The sequence below is a fragment of the Oryctolagus cuniculus genome, chromosome 16, assembly GCF_051225735.1.
Source record: "Oryctolagus cuniculus isolate XC-2025 breed Fujian yellow rabbit chromosome 16, ASM5122573v1, whole genome shotgun sequence".
NCBI lineage: Eukaryota > Metazoa > Chordata > Mammalia > Lagomorpha > Leporidae > Oryctolagus > Oryctolagus cuniculus.
This window is the reverse complement of record NC_142882.1, coordinates 58,723,187-58,737,844: the sequence shown is the minus strand read 5'-3', so window position 1 is coordinate 58,737,844 and position 14,658 is coordinate 58,723,187. Positions and strand designations below refer to the sequence as shown.

The following is a 14,658-nucleotide window of genomic DNA, read 5'->3' as shown; positions in this document are numbered from 1 at the left end:
AGCTGCAGCTTGCAGTGTGGCATCCCACATCAGAGCCGCCGTTCAAGCCCCAGTTGCTCCACTTCCTATCCAACTCCCTGCTAATGCACCTGGGAAAGCAGTGGAAGATAGCCCTGCCATCCACATGGGGGACCCAAATGGAGTTCCAGGCTCCTGGCTTTGGCCTGGCCCAGCTCTGGCTGTTGCAGCCATTTGGGAAGTGAACCAGTAGAGGGAGGCACCCTCTCTGCCTCTGCTTCTCCCTCTCTGTAGCTCTGCCTTTCAAACAAATAAATATTTTTTAAAAAGAAAGAAAGGAAGAAATGCAGATGCACAGGCTCCATCCAAGACCCACTGACTTGGGGTTTCTTGGGGGTGGTGCCAGCAGCTGTGCTTTAACAAGCACCAAAGCAGGAAAGGGCAGGTGTGGGAGAAAATGTAACCCTCTGTCAGGCTGGACATCAAGTCCTACCAGGAGTCAATTCCAGAGGGAGGGTCCCTGTGGTCACCTCCCCTACCCGTGCGTGGTACTTGTTCAGGCTCAGGGCAGCTGGGAGCCCAGATAAGAGGCTCATCCTACCCTAAGGTCTCCCCCTCCTGATCTGAGGCACGTGGCGCCCAGGGCAGGCTCTGAGACTGGGTCAGGACAGCAAAGAGCCAGCTTTCCCGATCCCCTGCAAACCTCGGCTCTCCTGCCCTGGCCCGGCTGCGACAGGACTCCCTCGTCACCTCCTCCTGAGTGTGGGGTCCCCGAGGGGACCACACTGCAGCTGCCCTGCTGACTCCAGGTTAGACTTCCAGGCTGGGCTCCCCAGGGCAAGCCAGATGGACAGCAGGGCCCAGTGGACAGAGCGATAGAGCTCAGGGCCACGCGCAGAGGAGACGCGGGTTCCCTGGCACTGCAGCCTTTCTGCCTGCCCATCTGGCCCCCGAGAACACCACCCCAGCAAGGACACTCCCAGGGCAGGCATTGGGCACAGCAGGGTTAAGCACCTCTTGGGACACGTGCATTCCATATCCGAGTGCCGGTTCAAGTCCTGGCTGCTCCCTGCCAATGCGCCTGCAAGGGCGGGGATGACGGCTCAAGTACTTGGGTCACTGCCACTGATGTGAGAGAAGTGGATGGAGTTCCAGGCTGCTGGCTTCAGCCTGACCCAGCCCCAGCTGCCGAGGGCATTTAGGGGTGAACCAGTGAATGGCAGATCTCTCTCTGTCTTTATCTCTCTTCCTCTCTCATTCTCCTTTTCAAATAAATAATACTTAAAAAAAAATAAAAGGTGCATGACCTCCTTGTGCCTCCATTTCCTCTTCTGTAAAATAGGGCTAACGACAGACCCAACCCCCTGGGCTGCCGTGGTGGAAGGACACCAGCACAGCACCAGCACAGCGCCTGGCACATGGGGAACTGATGGTCAATTAACATGCTGGCCGTGAACATGGTCCCCCTGGTGCTTCCGGAGCCCCAGAGCAAGGCAGAGTCACGGGCCTGGTGGCCCGGCTGGGCCCTCAGTCTCCTCGTCCCCACCTGATGCCCACCTTGGGCTTCTGGTCAATTTGCTCTCAGCTCTGCCCTGCAGAGCTCACTCTATGGCTCAAGGGAGGGGAATGGGGAAGACATGGGAGACCCTCTGCTCGGGCAGACTGTGGTCTGGGCACACAGGGTTAGAGGACAGCTCTTCCCTCACCTCTTGGAGAACCCTTCACTCCCTGTCACCCTGGCCACTGCTGTCCTCTCCACCGTGACCTCCGTGGGAGATGGACAGGGCCTGCACCTGCACCTGCACCCTGGGCCTTCAAGCCATAGCCCTTGCCTGTCCACCCACCCATCCCACACAGAGTTCCAGACACAGGGGTCGTCACTGCCCCCAAACGCCAGGCTCCTGCCTCCTGGCCTAGAATGTTCTCCCAGTGTCCTCCCTGTGTTCTCACCTGCCATCAGATGCTTGGCCACCCCGGGGCCTTGCTCGGGCCCTCAGCTCCAGTCTCACACCAGAACCACCTGGCTGCTTCCACACCCTCCGGGGACTCAGGGCCTGAGTTCCGCTCTCACTGACTGGACCGCATGCAGCCAGGCCTGAGAACCAAGGCTCTGGTCTCAACAGCGCCTTCGCCAGGAATCCCTCCTGATCCTCCCCACAGAGAGCACCTCGCTCCCTTGTCTCAGCCTGTCTGGGGGCGAGGCCTCTCCCGCCCCCCAACCCGGCATGGCCTGCTCCTCCCAGGACAGTGTCCCTCCCTACAGCCACCCCTCTCGCTTCTGCCATGATGCCCGGGAGCAAGCCTGCCTGGCTCGCTCTCAGCGCAGGGCATGACAGGCACGCACGAATTTCAGCTGTTCAAGGCTCAGCCTGCTGACCCGGCCCCACCTCCCACCCCCTCTTCACTTCCCTCCTGAACTCTTTCCTTGCTCAACCCCCAATGCACCTGAGACGTGTGATACAGGAACAAAGGTCCTGGAGCGAGGGCCAGTCACTGTCCTTGGGGCTCTGTGCCCCCACCCCCAGGCAGATATCTCAGCCGGCCTCCCCACCACCTCCACCCGTGTACCCTTTGGTGCTCCCTGCCTCGGTTTTCCTAGTTGGTGGGGCCCTGGTTAGGGTTGAGTAGGAGCTGAGCGAGAGGAAAAGCAGGCTGGCCAGGAGAAGCCCCGTTCGCTGAGCAGCCGCTGGCCGCCGAGCTCGGTCCACAGGGACCGATCCATTTAACGGGGCTGCAGATTAATCAAGTCTTTAAACAGATGGTGCTCAGAAGAGCTGGGAGCACCCAGAGGGGAAGTGGATCCCTCTAGCCCGGGCAGAGAGCCCCAGCCTCAGGCAAACAAGGAGCCAGTCCTGCCGCTGAGGCCTGTTGTGCTGCAGACGCCCCAGGATGGCCCCGGCCCCAAGTCTGACGCCCCCTCCCCGACTCCGACTCCGACTCCGGCAGGAAGCTGAGGGCACTTTGCCCCTGCAGGCCCTGGCTGCCCACCTGCAGGATGGGGGAGTCAGAGGGGCAGGGCTGGGGGAGGTGGTCTCGCCAGGGTGGTGCCACTCCCTTGGGATGTGTGAAATGTCCTCCGCAGGCATCTTCTTGTTCTTGGGGTCAGGGGGTGTGTCAGTACCAAAAGAGAGAAGGCAACGGATGGCCCCACCCCGCCCAAGGAGGAAGTAGCCCCCACCCACCCCCCAGTGCTCACAGCAGCCCCAGGAGCAGCACACCAGGGGCCTGTCACACTGAGGCTCCTCCTGTGCCTTCTCCTCTGGCTTCCAGTGGGATGAGCAGGAAGGTGTGTGTGGGTGGGGTGTCCCCACACTGCCTGCCCTGGGGCGACCAAGTGCTCTCCAGCACAGCCACCAGCAACAGCTGTGTCCCTGCTGCCGCAGGCCTGGGCTGCCTGCTAACGAGCTTTTTCACAGCCGCTGCCCAGCCCAGGCACCAGCATTGGCCCAGGCTTCAGAGCAGAGAAGGCAGCCGGACCCAGCCACCCAGACAAAGGCAGGCCAGCCCCACGGAGGGCAACCCCGTGTCACTCACTACCCCCAGGGGCAGCAGGTCCAGATCCCATTGTCCCACAGGCCCGTCCCCTGCAACTGGCTGGAGAATGCAGAACCGGCCCCCAAAGGATGTGCTGGGGCCGCTGGGTCTCCCCGAGCCCCTCCCCACTCCCCCAGCTTACCTGGGGAGGAATCGTTCAGGCCCAGCAGGTCATTGGCCCTCTGGATCTTCTCCAAGCACAGGGCTTGCTCCTTCTTGAAGATGCAGTCAGAGTGCATGGCAGTGGCCTGCAGGGACACAAGGGGTGGATGGTGGGAGGGGTCTAAGCTGGAGGAGCAGTGTCCTGGGGGTGGGGCCAGAGGCAGCAGGAACAGTTACAGAGAGACAGCAGGAGCCCTGATGTCCACTTTGTCAGCTCTTCTCACTCTACACGCAGCCTTAGGCAGAATGGGTTCCCTGCCAGGGTCTCGGTTTCGGGGTCTTTGTCACATGGGTAAAGACACAGCACCTTAGTGAGCGCGGGCACTACACTGGGTGTCCCAAGAGCTCTGTGAAGTCGCTCCTAGGCTTATCATTTCCCATGTTTGCAGATGGGACAACTCAAGAACAGAGGTGCTAAGTAACTTGCTGAAAAGCACATGGTTTAGAAGTCGGAGAGACACCCCAGGGCAAGTGCCGCACTCCAGGGGCGCAGACAAGCAAGGGAGTGCGAGGACAGGCTGAGCGTGTGCTCGCCACCTCCCCCCTCCACCCTCCACTGGGGCTCCTGGAGAGAGGCGCGCCCGCCCGCAGCAGCTGCAGGCAAAGCATCAGTGGTAGCCATGGTTTATTTACGGGAGAGGAAGCAGGTTCAGAGAGGTCATGAAACTCCAGCCCAGCTGGTGAGCAGCAGACGTGGATGCAAGCTCAGAGCCAAGTAACCGCACGGCCCCCATGCTCCCTTCACGAGAGCTGCCTCCCGAGGCTGGCACTGTAACTCAAAACCCCGGGCAGGGATGGCTCCAGAGGGGGCTGTCAGCCAGGGCACAGGCAGTCACAGGCATTGGGGCTGGCGACGGCCCCGTTGGGATGTGGTCCAATCCTGACTGCTCCCAGAAAAAAGGGCCCCTGCGAGGCAGGACCCAGGGCTCCGAGGATGGCACCATCGGTGCTGTCTGAGCTCCCAGGGCACGTGGTAGGGCCATTAGCCGGGAACCCATCCCACTCCAGCTCAGGGAGAGACATGAGCAGAGCACAGGCGTCTAAGTTCTAACGGGGCAGGCCTCATGGGCCTTCTGTGGTCCGAGCAGCGCTCCCCGCATACAGCTGAGCAGGTTGTGTACTGTACAACTCTCACGGTGGCCACTACACACCCATCCCCATCATAATAGACCTGGACATTTGATAACCATTTCCAGTCCAATCAGGCGAGGGTGGTGAGAAAGGGGCACATTTTCTGATTCACAAGAAGTGCCACAATGGCAGTGCCGACGGAGACACCAGCCCAGGAGACAGCGTGGCTACAGGCACAAGGACAGCGTCTCAGGGGTCGTGCAGGGGAGGGCCCTGGGCTCTTACCGCAGGCAGCAGGAGGAGTGCAGCCAGGGAGACCTGTAGGACGCCGGCCATGGTGCTTCTCCACCAGCACTGCCGCACTCCTGCGCCCAGTAGCCACTGCTCAGCCCCAAGATGCCCGCGGTCTGGGAGGAAGGAAAGACACGGATCTGGTGAATCATTACCCAGCCCCTACCTACAGCTGACTACAAGCCTCAAAAGGCAACTGCCCTCCATACCTGCCTCTCGCCTATCTTCGTCTCCTAACTCAGAGACACCTGCTGGGCACCCAGCCCGTGTGGGCACCGGCAATACCTGGATACACACTGGCTTGGCCCTGTCTTGTCTCTGGGCATGGTCTGGAATGGCTCTCCCCTCTGCAGCCCCTGAGCTGCCTCCCAATCACGCTCCCCAAGTGACAAAGCTGTGGCTGGCCTGTGCATGCCTGTCTGGAATGACAGGTGCCAGTCTCGCTTGCCCTCAGGAGCAGGCATGTGATGAAGCTGGCCCCTGTGCAATGTGGTGGCCACAACACGAGCCACGTCTGCACCACTGGTCCAAGAAGCACGGTGTGCCCTCTGCACCTGCTCTTCCCTCCTTCCCGAGCGCTGCGCCCAGCTCTGCCAGAGCAGACACGCAGGAGTCTGAGGGGGTACGTGCACACTGTGCAAGCAGCCAGACTCAGCGACCACAGGCAGCTAAACCACCCCTCCAGCCAAGACTGCCTGCCCAGGCCGAACCATTCTATGCCAGACACACAATCTCCTCATTTACTCACTCTTGCAGGGCCTCTCCGTCCCAGCTGCCTAGCCCGCTACCCTAACAAATACATCCTCCTCTCGCCCAACCTCGCCCCCACGTGAGCGGTGACACAGCACACAGAGTGACCGCTGAGGAGTGTGCTCAGGCCTCAGAGCTACAGGAGCTCCAAAGGGGCCACACAGGATGCAGGAAGCCTCGGGAGCCCAGCTTGTCCCCAGGGAAGATCTCCTCTGCTTCTAAAATGTATCATCAGTCCCTACGCCCTGTGCCCCAGCAACTCCACATCTGGGAAGCACCTGTACTCGGACCAAAAGGAGCACATGCCAGGAGAGTCGCCGCAGCGTCATTTAAAATAGCAGCAACCACAGAAAGTGGGGCGGCAGAGCGGCCTTCCACCAGGCACTGCTGCAAAGGCCCCAGCCCAACCGCACGATGGAATACTATATCGTCATTTCTAAATGGTGATTGTTAAATTGCCACAAAGGAGACTGAGGAGCCCATAAGAGGGCATTGCTAACCCACAGGTGCCTGGGGCTGAAGCAAACCCTCTGCACACCCCAGCAGGCAGAACCCCCCACTCTCTGCCATGCCACGGCTCCTTCCCCAGTGATCAAAACCACAGCAGGAGGGCTCAACCAAAGGGAGCCCCGATCTTATCCACCTGCTCGGGGCTCACTCAGGGATGCAGAGGGAGGCTACAGGTGTCGGTGAGAGATACTAGAGGAAGACCACAGGACCACAGCGCACTGGCCCCGCCTCCTCCCACAGGCCAGTGAGCGCTGGGCAGGCTGGGAAGCCCTGGTCCCAGCATTCATGAGCAACATGAGGCCATGAGGCACAGGCTCTGCCAGACACTCAGGATTCGGCCTCTGTGCCCACTCCCGGGGCCCTCCTCCCGGTGACCACAGGCTGCCTCCAGGAGTCTCAGTCACCTCCACTCAAGAGACAAGGCCCTCCTGACCTGCCTGGCCCCAGGGACTTCAACAGAGTCTGGAAGCCACCTCTCCTGGCCCGCAGAGGGACAAGAGCCACTCCCACAAGGCAGAGGGCCCCGAGCTCAAGGGCGACAACCTCGGGCCCAGGGAGGACAGTGGAGAGCCCCCACTCTCAGCGACACTCCGTGACGGCAGCAGCACTGCCCTCTTTGGGCCTCCAGCCCTGACCACTCAGCCCAGGGGGCAGCCTGGCCACCCACCAGAGCTTGCAAAATCACCCCTGCCTGACCAGACCGCCCAGCTGCGGGCCAAGCATCCTGCTGAAAGCTCTCTTGGCGAGGCCCAGGCAGAGCCAGGACCTCAAAGCTCAAAGACTCCCCTTGAACCTGCGTTAGAGCCAAGGAGGCTGGCATGGAGGAGCCATCGGCCAAGGGGACACTGGCTGCTGGGATGAGCGGAGAAGGAGCTTGTGTTCTGAGAACAGGCTGATTTCTGATTCTCTCTCTCTCTCTCTCTCTCTCTCACACACACACACACACACACACTCTCAGAACAAAGGCCCAGGCGACCGTGCCGTGCAGGCGTGTGGAGCTGTGTAACAAGACACTCACGTGCACCCATTCTGCACAGGCACTCGGATAAAGCAGAGACGATCACACGGTGCCCACTGAGCTCTGGGTGCAGGCGCGGGTACAAAGCAAAAGCACACACTTGGGTCACACATGGGGCAGCAGGGCAGCTTCTCAGCCACAGCTGTGGACTGGAAGCAGCCCTCTGCTCGGCCACCAGGCCGCTTCACCCAACAGCAGCACCACCACAAGGAGGCCCAGTGACACGGGGTGCTGTGGCTGGGGACTTCCTCTGGAACTGACCCCGGGTACTTGACCCCCACTGCTGCCCTCTCTTGTTCTCCCCACTGCAGTCCACTCCCTGCCCAAATGGACACAGGCACCCTCAGCAACGAGATGTGGAAACAGGAGTGGCAAGCTCCCAGGCCTGGACTCCCTGTCCACCCACCTCAACTGGGGACCTCAGGGATCACCTCCCACGCCCCCCACCAGGTGCCCCTCTGCCCTCACCCCGCCCCGCACCACCTCTGCTGGGCAGCACCCAGCCTTCGGGGATGTGCCCCCTGGTGCGGCTCCCTCAGTCTCGTCAGCTGGCTCCCCCGGGAGGCCAGGCCGCTGCAGTCTGGGGACCCAGCTGCAGACATGGCTCAGGATCACACACTCAGCCCAAATCTCAAGGTGCTCCCTCTTGGGTCCAGGCTCTGCTGGGGTAGCTGGCATTCAAGGACAATCACACACCACCTCCTGGCATTCCGTGGGGCAGACTGGGGGACGCTTTCAATGGGTTTTAGCCTTGGGACCTTGGGCAGGTGGCCTCATTCCTGTGCCTCTATTTTATCATCTGTGAAATGGGAGCAATAGTGAGGCCTGTCTATAGACATCACCCCAGGGCATCAACAAAATTTATACCGCAGTAGAGTGGCTCGCACACCGGGCACTGGGGGAGGGACACACTCAATAACTAACGTCATTACCTTCCCTCCTGGTACCCCCAGCCTGTGTCACACTCAGCATGAGAGTGGCGGGCCCGCTTCACCTGTATTTGCTGAGGGCAAACATTTGTTAGACACTCAGGATGTATCAGGAACGCTCCCAAGCGACACACGATAAACGATTAACTCATTTCAGCTGCCCCAAACCTACAAAGCAGTTGCCAGCACCTACAGCAGAGGTGACTGACGCACAGACAGGCTAAGCAACTTCCCCGGGCCACACAGCAGGCAGCGCACGCACGTCCCCTGTGCCCCTGCTGCTCCGTTACCGGCTAAAGCAAGATCAGCTCAGGCCCTCGGCTACCCCTGCCCGCGTAACTACTTGCTCTCACGAGCAGTTGGTTACACACAACATTTCCAAAGGGAACAGGCACCTCTTCACGGTGCAGGTGGGGACACTGTGGCCAGAGGAGCTGCTTCCCAAGTCACACAGCCCTGCAGGTCTGCCTGGTAGGAACAGGATGAGTGACAGACACCTGGACAGGATGGGTGTTCAGGGGACCCCACAGGCGCACCACACCCACGTCCAACCTGGGAAGGCCCGCCCTCCTCAGGCCCCACAGCCCACAACCCAGAACAGCTGGGCTGGGAACTGGTAGAGCAGCAGTGCCCTCCGGTGAGCCACGGCACCAGAAGAGACGTTGTCACTCAGCTGTGGGAGTGCCAGGGACTCACGGGCTCTCCCTGTCCTGCATCTCAGAGTGGGAGGGGCCTCGGAGACGCGCCCCCTCCAGTGAGGGCCCCCAGGGCTCGGAACCCCACAGGGGCCCTGTTACAGTAGCCCTGCCAAGTGCGGCCCGGCTCCAGGACAGGCACTTGTCCTCCTCCAGTGGCTGGCCCAGGCCTTCCCTGAGCCGCTCCGAGGTCCCCCGTGCTTCCTGGCCAGCTCTGGGCAACGTAACGGCTTCTGCCTCAAGGAAGCCCCTGCCCAGCGTGTGGACAGCCTGGAGCCCTCATCAGCCGTACACAGGGCTGTGCCCTGGCCATCTCGAGGGTGATCACTGACGCCCATGCTCCTCTTTGGTGTTCAAATCTTCCCCTGCCTCAGGGGGTGGCAGAAACCAGGTGACCAGAGGGGCCCCCAGCCATGATCTCACCCACGCCCTGCAGGGCACATGGGCTGGAACACACAGGTGCATGCGGGCAGTGTTGCCCCATTCCACTGGTCAGGGCTAGAGGCCGGAGAGCCCAGAAGACTTCCCCAAGGTCCCACTACAAGGTCCTTCTCCCCAGGTGTGCCGTGTAAGGAGTCTCCTCCCACACAGGCAAGTTCGGGGTCATCTCCTATCCCAGAGGAGTCAGGAGGAGCTCCCAGGGCCCAGGCAAGGGCAGGCAGAGAGGGAGAAGGCAGAAGACGAAAGACAGGGGAGGAGTGAGGTGGGAAGGGAAGGGAAGGGAAGGGAAGGGAAGGGAAGGGAAGGGAAGGGAAGGGAAGGGAAGGGAAGAGAAGGGAAGGGATCGGTGGGAGAGACAGGGAAGAGAGGGGAGGGACTGGAAGCCACAGGAGCCCTGTGTTCGCTGAGCACCTAGCAGGCAGGGCGGGCAGTGGTGGCTACAGTGGACAGCCCTCGGCCTTTGTGCCAACCCTAGAAACCAGCAACCTCTCTGGGGTGGGGGTGTGGCCAGCACTGACAGGCAGGTGTCCCCTCTGGGGAGCCTGGCAAACTCAGATGCGCCTGCAGAGTGGTGTGGTGACCTGGGTGGTGCCCAGGAGCCCAGGGAGACATCAGGAGGTGGGGGTCAAACAGGAGGGTAGAGGCCAGGCTGCTGAGGAGGGGGGCACCCAGGAGTGGTGCGGTCAGCTTCCCGTTTAGGGAAGAGCCCTCCACAGCCGGGAGCAGGTGCAAAGCCAGCCCCGGGCCCCTCCTGTAGAACCAGAGGTGACGGAGCCAGGGTGGGGAAGACTGGCAGGACTGGAAAGAGAGGGGGGTGTTCAGAGACCTGGAGAGACCCAGAGGGGCAGGGAGGACCCACCAGGAAGGGCAGTGAGCAGAGGAAGAAACGGAAGGCAGGGCCTGGCTCACTGCACACATCTAAGGCAGCTGAGGAATCTGGACGGGTCTCATCATCTTTTTTCTCAGCCGATCCTTTGCTGCGCCCATCAGCCAGGGTGGAAAGGAGAGGATCACCAAGCCAACGCATTGAATCTGGGGAGAGGCGGAATGAAATGCCCAGCTACTCCCCATGACCAACTCCACCTCCAGGAAGCCACCCTGGCTGCACTGCCCCTTCCTACGTCGCAGTCCTCTAAGAGCTGCCAGCCCTGGATGGAGGAGCTCCCTCTTCCTACTGGATGCTTCAGGCCGCCCCATGGGCACTGTGAGCTCATGCCCAGGTTTCCAGGCGGGCCCCCTCCCAGGGAGGGGGCACAGACCTGGACGCAGACAGAGAGGGAAGAGGAAAGGGGACTCGGGAGCTGTGTGGTGACTTCTAGAGACATCTTCTCAGTCTTCAGTCCTGAACACTGGGTCCAGGTGACTCACCAACACAGTGGAGGCTGGTCTGCAGGAGCGTGGTGAGGCCAGCAGGAACCTCTGCTGGGGCTGGCCCATTAAACAGACGGGAACACTGAGCCCCGGGTGGGATGCAGTGGAGCATCCCAGGTACCCTGGGGCATCTCTGCTCAGCACTGTGCCCCTTTTGTCTCCAACCTCTTTTGTCTCTAACCATGTAGCCCAGGGGTTGGCAAAGCCTTCTAGTGAGTCAGAAGCAGCCTGGTGCCTATACTGTGTGGCCAGTGAGCCGAGAAGGGCTTTTAGGTTGCTAATTGGCCAGGAAAACACATACACACACACACACACACACACACACACACCTTACTTCATGATACATGCAAACTCCTTGAAATTCAAATTCCAGTGAAGTTTATCAGAACATAGCCCCGCTCCTCTATGTGTGGTTTGTGGTTGCTCAGGCGACAACAGCAGAATTACAGCCTTGTGTCACAGCACATGGTCCCAAAGCCCAAAATATTTACTACCTGGCACTTCCCAAAGAAAGCCTTCCCGCCCTTGATCTTGGCTCATCGCACACAGGCACGCACGCATTCTAGCATGCACACACACACACACACGCACGCATGCACACCCACAGGCACACACACACTGTCTCCGATTCATTCAAGGTGTGTGGAGCCGTTCGTCACGAGAGGCTGTGGGCCAGAGCCGGGCAACCCCAGGCATGGCCAGACCTGGGAACGTGGGGTTCCGTGTGCGTGTGCCTGCACTGTTGTTGCTCTGTTTTGCCCCAGCTCCCTTGAAGGTGTCATGGGATGCCTGCCCGCCTCCCCAGCTGTGTGTCACTCCTTCTCTGTGTGTCACTGTGGGGGTGGCTGTCACCGTGTGCTCTGACGGCATCCAGAGCTCGGCACAAACACGTCGCCACCGAGGAGTTTCTAGGCTCCGTGTTGCCAGGCAGCCGGACCCCTCGGCCCAGCTCATTCAGACCCCGGAAGCTCAGATTCCTCCACTCAGAAGCCACATGTGGCTCTGCCAGGGAGGAGGCCCCCAGGGAGCCCCTGGCTGGGCTGTCAGATCTCTGCTCACACAGCTCCCAGGACAGGCAAGTGTCAGCCCAGGTCAGCTCCGCGGGGAGCAAGGCCCTCCTGGCACGGAGCAGGGCTCATGCTCTGCGCTTGGCACACCTTGCCTCTGCCCTCTGGCAAACAGCACAAGGTGTCCTCCGCTTCCTCAGCGCCAGCCCATGATCAATGAAACGCCCGTCTCTGGGAGGCTGGCCACCCGGAACACTCAAGCCCAAGCCGTTGGTCCAGGAGGAAAGCCACCCTCCCCAGCATCTCAGTCACATCCATGCACCTGTCAGCGCACACCGTGGCTATCTGTTGACTCAACACAAATGCAGGGAGTGTCCCAAAGCAGGGGTGCAGCAGAGAGAGGCAGCCCTGTGAAAAGGATGGATTCAAGTGCTCCCCGCACCCCCCTCCCAGCCTGAACCCTACACAGGCAGGACCCTTACACCTCCTTTGCCTGCGGCGGGCTTCTGGCTCAGGCAGGGCCCCTGGAAAGACTCCTGGTTCACACCTCTGCTCGCCCCACACAGGGGTCTGGTCCCAGACAGGAAGCACCCCTGAAACAGCAGCGGGGCAGAGGGAAGGGACCCCGTCCACCTCCCCGGTCACCGCACACACACTTGTGGATGGATCCATTGCAGGATCCGGCCTGGGGCCTGCCTCAGTGTGTCGACTCTCTAATTCCTACCTCCAAATTTCCACTGGCGCCCAGACTAGCACCTCTGCCCGCCCTCCCCAAGGTCAGCGAGGAGAGCCCTCCCCTCACACACAGCCAGAGCACACCCCACTGCTGCCTGCTCTGCACCCTCCCCTCACAAACACAGCCCTTCATCCTCTCCCCAAGCCCACGGCCACCCCCAAAGAAGCCTCCCGCCTGACCTTCAGAATGCCCGTCTGCCCCTGGCCAAGTGCACTCCCAGGACCAGGCGCCCTGCTCACAGCATGAGGCCCCTCTCCACCCCTCCCCCAAGGAACAGCCCAGTGCTGAGTCTGGTTTTTGTTGGGGGGAGGGGGCGGTGTTTATGGGACTCTGTAAAGCTGGGGGCGGCAAAAAAGACTCTGACGCACCTGCTCTGAACACACAGAGAGGAGCGGAAGAATTCACAGGGCGTCCCCTCCCCGCCCCCAGCATCCTCCCAGGGCCGCGGCCCGGTGCCCAGCTCCACGTGAGAGGCCATCAGCTTCCTGCTGGCCTTCCTCCGGGCGGTCAGGCGCCATCCGCTAGTGCCCTGGTCCCTCCGGACCCCCCAGTCCGCCAAGGTCCGGCTGAGGATGTGGCCCCCGCTCCCTGCAGCTGCTGCGGCAGCCCGGGCCTTTCGGGCGGCCGGCAGGGGTCTCGGGCCGCAGGAGGCCGGCGCATTTTCCCCTACAGGCTTCGTAGGGCGTTTCCTCACGGGACCGCCGAAGCTCAGGCATCCCTGAGCCAGCTCCTGCGCGCCGCGGGAAACCGAGAGACCACGCTCCTGGGAACCAGCCTAAACGGCTCGCCTCGCGGGCATTGTGCGCCGGCCCCTACTCCATCCCTCGCATCGTGTGTCCACTCCTCAGACCCTTTAAAGGACTGCGGCACCCAGCCCCGGGGGGGACACGCGGCGGCGCCTTCCCGACCCGCGTAGACGCGTCCGTCTGCCGGGGGCAGGGGGCAGGTCTCATTGCGTCCCTCCGGCCGCAGCGGCCAGTCTCGGTTCTCGGAACCGGGAGGGGCGCGAGACGGTCGAGCCGACCCCCCAACCTGGGGACTGCGGGGATCGGGTGCCCCAAGCACGGCCCCAGACACCGGGGTGGAGTGGGGGTGGGGAGCCAGACCGACGCGCAGGAAGCGAGCGGCGGCGAAGCGGGCTTCACGGCGGATTTGGGAGCTGTGCCCCGCACCGGCTCGTGCCGGCTCTCCGTCGCGGGAGGACGCGGTGTGCTGGGGGCACCGGGCTGCAGGAAGGGTCCGAAATCGCTGGAGCTGGAGCGAGGCGGCCCGATCGGCCCTTACCTGCTCAAGGCGGGACCTGGCCGCGGGGCCACGGGTTGGCCCGGGGCAGCCTCGGCGGGGAAGGCGCGCTGCAGGCGATCCGCGCCCTGCGCCGCCGGAGATGCGGACGAGCGCGCCGCTGAGCTCGCCAAGCCGGCTCTGGGCGCCCGTCGGCCGCAGGCGGCGGGGTCCGTGTGTCCCTGCGCCGCGGCGGGTGCGTGTGCGCACGCGGGGACCGCGCTCGCCCGCAGCTGCCGCCGCTAGTCACCGCCCGGGGCCTGAGCGCGGCGCCCCCGCTCTCCGTGGGCCGCCCTGCACCGCGCGGCCGCCCAGCCCGGCTCTGTCCTGCCGGAGAAGCCAGGCCCGGGGCAGCAGCCAGGCCACCGACCCCCGCCTCCCTCCCCGGACTTTGGCAGCCTGCGGGGTGCGGTGCCGGCCAATGAGCGCCCGGGGGCGGGGTTAGGTCGGAGGTGGCGGAGGGAGCGCGATGGGGACCCCGCCCGCCGCGCGGACCGGAGCGGGAGCCGCGGTGCTCAGACCCCCGGTTCGGTGCTGCTTCCCTGTCGCAGGGCTTCCGGGCATCAGCGCCCGCCTCTCTGCCCTCCCGGGACACACAGGGCGAGAAAGCTGTCTCCCTTCTCCCTCAGGAGTCCTTGTGTGAGAGAGCCTACTCCCTTCCTCCGGGAAGCCCTCCTGACTGGACAAGCCTCAGGCCGTCCTCAGGTTCCTCCTGGGCCCCACAGTCTGGACTTGAAAGACTTGGCTGGTCCAGGGGTGCTTGCCTGGGTGCCCTCGGTTGTGCTGCCCTGGAGAACACATCCTCTTGGCCCAGAAAAGGGGTGGGGGAGCATGCAGGGCAATGAGAGTGCCAGGGCTCCGTCCAGCTATGCCCCACGAGCTCTGCGGGGGCTGGGGGCAGGGG

At 62.4% G+C, this 14,658-nt stretch overlaps 1 protein-coding gene across 4 annotated transcripts in view; it reads right to left on the bottom strand.

The window, feature by feature from the left end:
* Positions 1-13,898, bottom strand: part of ADCYAP1R1 (ADCYAP receptor type I) — a 49,813-nt gene extending 35,915 nt beyond the window's left edge. For all 4 annotated transcript variants that reach the window (XM_002713739.6, XM_008261610.5, XM_002713740.6 and 1 more), the window contains exons 1-3: positions 13,758-13,898; positions 5,011-5,132; positions 3,635-3,740 (exon numbers count right to left, since the gene is read on the bottom strand). In XM_002713739.6, coding sequence (XP_002713785.1) covers positions 3,635-3,740; positions 5,011-5,061 — 157 coding nt within the window. In that variant the 5' untranslated portion in view covers positions 5,062-5,132; positions 13,758-13,898. The remainder of the gene's footprint in view (positions 1-3,634; positions 3,741-5,010; positions 5,133-13,757) is intronic.
* Between the last annotated feature and the right edge of the window lie 760 nt (positions 13,899-14,658).